General features: G+C 34.5%; 1 protein-coding gene across 1 annotated transcript in view; it reads right to left on the bottom strand.

Annotated features, from left to right (window-relative positions):
* Positions 1-8324, bottom strand: part of spock2 (SPARC (osteonectin), cwcv and kazal like domains proteoglycan 2) — a 78553-nt gene that overhangs the window by 11701 nt on the left and 58528 nt on the right. The window contains exons 6-7 of the mRNA XM_087279499.1: positions 6735-6854; positions 3242-3460 (exon numbers count right to left, since the gene is read on the bottom strand). Coding sequence (XP_087135625.1) covers positions 3242-3460; positions 6735-6854 — 339 coding nt within the window. The remainder of the gene's footprint in view (positions 1-3241; positions 3461-6734; positions 6855-8324) is intronic.

Here is an 8324-nt window from a genome sequence, read left to right as displayed (position 1 = left end):
TATCCAATCAGTATTAGAGCAAACCCCAGTGTAATGATGGTCTAACCAAAACCAATTGTTTTGATCCATTGTACATTCCTGGATGAAAACAAATGCAAGCGCAGGTTGCCAGAATCTGTTGGAGAGAGGACCAAAAAGAGCGAGTCTGACTATACCAACTATCGAGCCTAATGGCTGACTTAAATCGTGTTTTAAATAAAAGCAACGGTTTTTGTCCTAACCAAAAAAGAGTATTTGTTCTAACCAACACCTCGAATTGATATATTAGAAACGGCTTCTATTTCTTGCAGCTGAACAACAGGACAAACTGACAATGATCCCCTCAGGTACACCGTATGTGCTTTATTTAGTGTTAAATGCTAACAATGCGAGTTTGAATGCCATTTTACATGACATTTATTACTACTGAAAGCAGAAGTAGTACACCTCAGATCTTGAAAAAAAAAAAAAACATTTCAATTGGACATTAGAACTATCACTATCAGAACTAGCACTATCAACGATTCAGCAACTACATCTAATAAAATTAAAGAGGTTTAATTTGTATTAATTAGATTAGAGACCTTACCATTTGGTGAGTGAGTGCATATTCCGTGCTTCTGAATGGCTGTATTTAAATTTCTATCTTGCTTTGTCTGGTGCAAACAGCCCAATTGCTCATCACTGCAAATCACGTCATGTAGCATGTTGTTAATACACGGGTTTACAATGTAACCTGCTCATCTAATGTTTACGTTCGTAATATTTATATTATATTAAAAACCTCATGTGAAACTCTGAATCTGCATCTCTTTTCGGAGTCTGCTACTGTCCATCAGAGGTCGCATTTCAGTCACGCATGTTCAGTTACGCATCCTGACTGAATGAATTTTTCACCAAGGCAACCTGGGTTGCTGAAATATAACTGGTTATTGGGCAGGTTAAAAGAACCAAAGCAAGGGTTACAGCAAGTAACGCACATTTTCAAAGCAGAATAACTAACTACAGCACTGTTTTTCAGATAAACAGATTTATTCATTTGCCATGTTTCTTAAACATCTGCAAACATATTATGGTATTTTTATGGTTTAGAAGAGTCAAAAACTTACATACAGCATCTTGTGTAACAAAAAGAAATGTATATGTTATATGTGTTTAGCATAGAACAAGACAACAATCTGAAAATAGAAGTGACTATATAATTACAAAGTAGTAGTACAAAATATAGTACAAAATATAGTGCAAAACTGTCTGCAAAGTTAATAAATAAGACATTAATTGTAAAATCAATTATATATATATATATATATATATATATATATATATATATATATATATATATATATATTAACTGTACTATTTGTAATTTTAACAAGAGCTAATTTTTATTAAATTATTTTTATCATTCAGTTACTGTACTTGAATACCGTTAGACACATTTTATAATCAATTGTATCTTTTTCTAGTGATCACAATTACAAAACAAAACTCAGTGTAATGTTACATGAGAGGAGCTTGATGAATAAGGGAGATGCAATGGTACAAACGAGCCAATCAAGGATTGAAAGTGACCATTTTGGTCATCTAAGCAGAAACTTCATGGTTTTCAAACTGTAGTAATATGGATGAATACCGTAGCAAAAGTTGTGCATTTTAAAACAAAAACAACCAAGTGTTAAAATAGCTTTAGTGTCAGTCGCTCCCACAACACAACAAAACACATCAAGCAGCAATTCCTCCAGCGTTGCGCATCTCATCAAACTAATACTCCAAATCACTTTCCCCACATGCCCCAAACAGCTAAAGGTCATTCGAAGCCCTCTCATTTTCTCGCCAACGGGGTGTTTGTACAGGAAATGAAAGATTTGGATTACAATAATCCAAACATATGCTTCCCCCTCCCCCCTTTAATGTTTGATTATATTTAGAAAACCAATTAAACTTAATCCAGAGCAAACGGAATGAGTTAATGGCGAAAATCTTGGCACACAAACACACTTTCCTGAAGCCCAGTGTCTTCTTTATCTGCAATGCCAGTCTAGTGAATGTTTATATAAAATAAATGCTCATTTTCTGGGCTTTTGTAATGGAAACTAAACATGCCCGCTTCAATCCAATTTAAACATGATTTTGGATTTGAAAGGCCAACTCTCTGAAGCAGTGTTGAACGGGCTCAAACACTGAGGATTGCTGGCACGGACGCTCGGCCATGTGTCCTCCTTCTGTCACGCTGATAAAACCAAGCAGAGCAAACTGTTGACCGTGGCACTGACCAGCAGGGTGCAGGGCACAAATGTGCAATGATGACTTTGGTCAGAGCTGATTTGAAAGTAGGACTTTCACAATTATTGATTAATTGTCTTATCGTGGGGATTTAATCTAACGCAGTTAAATGTGATGACCTGAGCTTTGTGCTGTGTAGAATTACAATAAGTGTAATTATGCGCATAAACAATAGCCAAACTTGTATGTTTTTAAATTATATTATTTTATATAAATTTATATTGTGTTATATTATATTATATTATATTATATTATATTATATTATATTATATTATATTATATTATATTATATTATATTATATTATATTATATTATATTATACTATATTATATTATATTAATTTATATTTTATTATATTATCATATATTATAATAATTTATATTATATTATATTATATTATATTATATTATACTATATTATATTATATTAATTTATATTTTATTATATTATCATATATTATAATAATTTATATTATATTATATTATATTATATTATATTATATTATATTATATTATATTATATTAAGTTTATCAAAAAGAAAAAAATATTTATTTTCAAAGTATTAAAGAAAATCTCTTAGGCTTGTTTAGTTATTTTACTACTGTAAGTAAAATATAAAACGTGATAAATACTTTAAGGATAGTGTGAGTTTGTGTCAGGTTTTGCAGCCCCACAAAAGAAAAATCTATTTAAAAAAAATACTAAAATCAATTTTTATTTAAATGTACTAAATTTAACTGAATTATTATTATTATTATTATTATTATTATTATTATTTACAAAATAAAACAATTTTCAATACTTAAAATACTACATTCAAAAAGATTCCTGTAAGGTTAGGTTGAAAGCTAGATCTATTTTTTTATCTATCAGAAATTCATTAGAAAAACAATAGGCAGGTCCTCCAAAAAATCTGCACATGCATTATACTTAATTATGTTATCAGCAAAACTATTGTGTAGAGATATTGAAGACTCACTTTCTCTCCAAAAGCAGAGGCACCACTCAGCTGTGGACACTTTGCCATCGCGGTAAGAGTCACAGGAGTTGAAGAAGGGCCGTATACACACTTCATACTTGTCCAGATTAATGGCAGCCAGTTCAGCTTGATCCAGATACAGGTCACTGTTCGTGTCCAGCTTGGAGAACATCCAGCCAATAGAGTCCTTACAGGTCGCAACAAGAGTCCGGTCCACAACTGTGCACAAAAAAATCATGCAGTATATTTTAATAGAGAAATATTACCCAGAAATAATAATAATACAATATAATATAATATAATATAATATAATATAATATAATATAATATAATATAATATAATATAATATAATATAATATAATATAATAATATTTTTTTAATTATATAGTGCTTTTCAAACACCCAACATGAACAAATAATCAGTGGACAGAGATACAATAACCCATTCTAATGAGCTTTTTTTTCAAAAGCCATCGCTCCCAGAACAGCTGATTGCATCAGATTAGCTGTAAAAAAATGCAATCAAAGTTGTTGTACAAGCAATACCGCTGTTCAATTTTGCTGATAAGATAATAAATCACTGTAATGAAAGCCATGGGCCAAAAAAAAAAAAAGTCATGAGTTTTTTTTCCTAAACAAACTGTAAGTGAGGTGAAACTCATATACAACTCTGGATGCAATGAAGAGATTGCTTCAGAGTAATGAATTGTTCTTTAATAGGTATGCGTTTTGAGTAAAATACTCATTTGTGTTTTATTCTAATCAGAATATTTTATATTGACCTGATTTAAAATAATGTGGATCTGGTCGTTTTTTATACTATTAAATGTACATATTACATTTCAGTATCTGGAATGCTTAAACATTCAATTGCATTTTACAATTCAGCAAAACTGCTTTTTTGAGAGGATAAAATGCTGCAGGTGCTGTTTGGCCATCAGGATAGCACACGATTCGAACATAATACAGTATCTCTGAATGTGCTGGCGCTCATGAAAATTTTATGCAGTAGTTTTATCACTGACTATTAGTACAGGACCATGTTTAAAAACACTAGAGAAAACAAGCATTTTGCAGCACTCTCTCTGCTTCATTCAGCATGACAGGATGTGCAAATGACACTCAAATTTGTAAGCAAAATGTTTCAACTGTAAATGAAAGGCTGGTAGGATTGTATTGAGAATTTTAAGATCTATTAACCTGACTAAATCAAATAACTAATAAACAATGCGTCAATGGCACTGTCTCAGATGTACACACTCTTTTTTTTTACTGTGATTTTTTCTCCCTGAATGAATGTGAAAAGCCCAAGGTTTACTTTTTATTTACACATGAGTACTCATATAGTTATCAAGTATACAGTATGCCCACTTTATCAGTCTTTACAGGCTGTTGCTAGAAGGGATACAGCTGTGGCTGAAGGTTAACAAGAATTATTTACACTGTAAAAACATGTTGGTTCCACACAATTCCTTCATGTTGTCCAAACACAAATTGAATAAGTCAACTTAATTGTTTTTACAACTTTAAGTTGATTAAACATAAAACAATCCAACTGTCTCAAAAAAGTTTTAAAATAGTAAATGTTTGAGTGTACATTTTTTTAATTACCCATTAATTGTATTTTATTGATGTCTACCCCTACTCTAACCCACACATTAATTTAAAAATATTAATTATTGTTGTACAGTGTCGCAAAACTTTGCTATTTTGATGCGAGTATCGGCAGCTGTCATACAGACCTCATCCTCTTTAAATACCTCACATGCATACTATTTCCAAATGTATACATTACATGTACATAAGCTAACATATGAGTTGGGTAAGATGAAATGGAAAATAATAATAGATCATTAATCTGATACTGCTGACCGCTAAGGACAATACAAAACACACTGAGTACAAACTCATTCTTTTTTCCTCTGCATCTGCTGTACATGGTTTTTGTATGCACCTAAAAGTTAAATACTAAGTTTACTCAAAAATGAAAGTTCTTTCATTATTTACTTACCCTCATGTAATTTTCATTTCACCATCGGAACATAAATTAATACATTTTAGTTTTAAGAACTTCCTCATCCTCAATAGCAACATTCACAAGACATTCAGTCCATGAATGGAACCATAAACACTGACAAAACATCCAGTGTGACTTCAGGGGTTCAACTGTAACCATACGAAGCTCCAAGAACACTTTTCTGCACCAAAAAAACTGTAAAAATGATCTTGTTTGCCTATGTCTCCAAGCCAAGCTCATTCTGAAAACGTATCGCTATATACATTTCTGGAGTGCGCCAAATACATCCCAGGAGCTATGTTTTTTTTGCCGTTTTTGTTTTCGCGAATCCACCAGAGACCTCTGTGTATGCTTCTTCAGGTCTCAAATTTGTCTTGTGAGTGCCATACCCGCCTGCTCTTCTTGCGTAAATCCACCAGAGGCTGCTGTTGATTGACTGACCGACTGACCAATCGACTGAGCCACCATCCTCCTTCCCCAAACCCAACCAATAGTGTTTTCAAAAGCACCGAGTGACCCAACACACCCAGTTCCTTAAACCCATAAGACGGCTGACTTTTACCACATTTTCAGATTTTACCGCATTCTCGCCGTTATTTACTTTTTTATTTTCTTTTTTGGCTTCTGTTTTTGTCTTACCTGCTTTTTGGAATTGTTCTTTGCCAGACATGAACCCCAAAGTTGTGGTCAACTCTTCTCTATGTCTCAAGTCCACCAATGCACATGGCGAGCTACTGGACGACGAACTAGTAACAGCACGAAAGCCACCCATATGGAGGTAAGCGGTAAGCGCGAAAAGGAAAAGCATCATACCACCCCATAGCATTCGTTTTAAATACAAAATGCAGCCATACGTACTTCTGGCTACATAATTCGCTATCTCCAGAAACATATATAGGGTTTTGTTTTCATAATGAGGCTGTTGCAACCCATGTCTCCCATGTCAGACCATGTTACATGTTTACTACAGGCAATACGGTACTTGTGTGTTGTGCTTCTACCTCTAATAGTGTTATGTCATATTGCCTGTAGTAAAGGCAGACCCTGATGACTTGACTTAGAGAAGACAGTTTAATTAAGTCATATTTACTTGCTTTTTGGTGCATAAATGTGCTCTTGGAGCTTAATTTGATTACGGTTGAACCACTGAAGTCACATGAAATGTTTTGACCATGTTTTTGGTTCTTTTTTTCACTTGAAGAGCTCCCAGATTTTATATAAAATATCTTAAGTAGTTTTCTTAAGATAAATGAAGGTCTCAGTTGTTTGGAACGATTAATAATAGAATTTTCATTTTTTGGGTGAACTGGTTATTTTATGCCATCCCTGCTTCATTGACCATCATTAATGTGTATCAGTTTTAAGGCCTATTGACAACAAAAATATCATTGATTAATTGTTGCCGTCTCTACTGTCTATTGAAGCATGCTGTAATATTTCTTCATTTGTAAGCACAGGCTGAATGGAAGTCTCACTTGATGCAGAACTGGCTGCAGGACTGCCTGTGCTGTTCTGCTTGCCGTTGCCTTGGAGCAGTTGAAACCAATCCCGCAGGCGATCGCCCAGATCTGCCAGGTCCTGTCCTGTGCAACTCTCTGTGGACAGACGAGAAGAGAGACGCACACAGTCAAAGGAGATAACAGAGTGTTGGCAGACGCCGCTATTAAAGAGTGAAGAAGCAATCGTCCTGCTTTTGCCCTTCTGATTTTGACAAGAAAAGCCCACAGAGACTGCAGACATAAATCAGACATAATCAAAGTCAGCAGAAATTCACAAAGCCAGCAGAGAGAGAGAGAAAGAGAGCAGCAAAGTCTGTTGATAAATCAATAAAGCCTTTGTTAGAGCGAGAGCTGCAGATGCTCAGGGGATGTGAAAGAGACAAACAGCATCTGAAGACATCGCAGAATAAAACCATTCATTATGATCATCACAACGCGATCGTATAAATTTAAAAGCTGGACCTTATGTTGTGCTTCGTTCAATACTTAGGGTGTTGTTTTATTAAAGAATCTTGAAGGAATAGTTCATGGAAACATGTTATTTTGTTGTGATATTCTCAAAAGTTTATGACGCAAACGGATAGATCACCCCAAACTAAAAATAAACCGACAATTCTGTCATAATTTAGTTACCTACTTGCGTACCTGCTTTAACAGAGTTAGCTTAGCAAAGCCTACAGCGAACAAAGTTTGGGGACTATAAAAAAATACATCCGAACTGGTGAGATCACAAGCGCTTCAGGTTACGCACATTCACCATGCGCATATACCCCGCACAGCAAAGGGCAGAGAAACTAAAATGCCGTCCAAATGCTGTTATTTCCACAGAGCTTGTTCTGTTTCTGTATCTGGGCTTCCAAAGGAAACGACACAAAGAGAAATGTGCTTACAATTTAATTTTAATTATGTTCCAGAGTATTATAAAAAACATATATAGCTAGCATTTGACAAAGGGCAGCTTCCAGAATCTCTCCTAGTTCAGTGCTGGATTTGGCTAAAACTCCTCCAACCATAATAGACGAAACTGTGAATTGTGAACCACAACCTGTAAGTAATTTACAGGTTGATCAATTACATGCACAGTTTCTAGCGTATGTTGTAGCGAGGATGTAAACAAGGATATAAACAACGGGAAATTCTGTTTAGCATCGCTAACAATTTAGCTACAAATTCATGTTTATCAAACCGCTGTAAACAGCCACAATTTTAAGCAGTGCTGCTGTGTCTCTCTATGTAGCCGCTTTCCCTGCTTTCTACATCTCATATAACAAACTCGCAAAAGATATGTGAACGTTTCATTTTACTTACACATGCTAATTCCGAATGTTTGTAAAAGACACTTGTCAGATTTTATTTTAGAGAGCAGGTGTGAGGTTCAGCTGTGTCCTCTGTGTTATTTTCTGTCTGATTCAGGGACAAACTGATACGGTTTACAGCTAATCTGACTAACAGTATTGACACAGCACAAAAGTGCCTGCTTGATGGCGCATAATGCTTTTCCTGGTGTCGTAAGCCGATCAGCGAATCACAGCAAATTATGTTAGCTGACCAGACCAGAGGCTCTTG

The sequence above is a fragment of the Danio rerio genome, chromosome 13, assembly GCF_052040795.2.
Source record: "Danio rerio strain M-AB ecotype USA chromosome 13, GRCz13ab, whole genome shotgun sequence".
Classification (NCBI taxonomy): Eukaryota; Metazoa; Chordata; class Actinopteri; order Cypriniformes; family Danionidae; genus Danio; species Danio rerio.
This window is presented reverse-complemented; position numbering and strand designations above follow the sequence as displayed.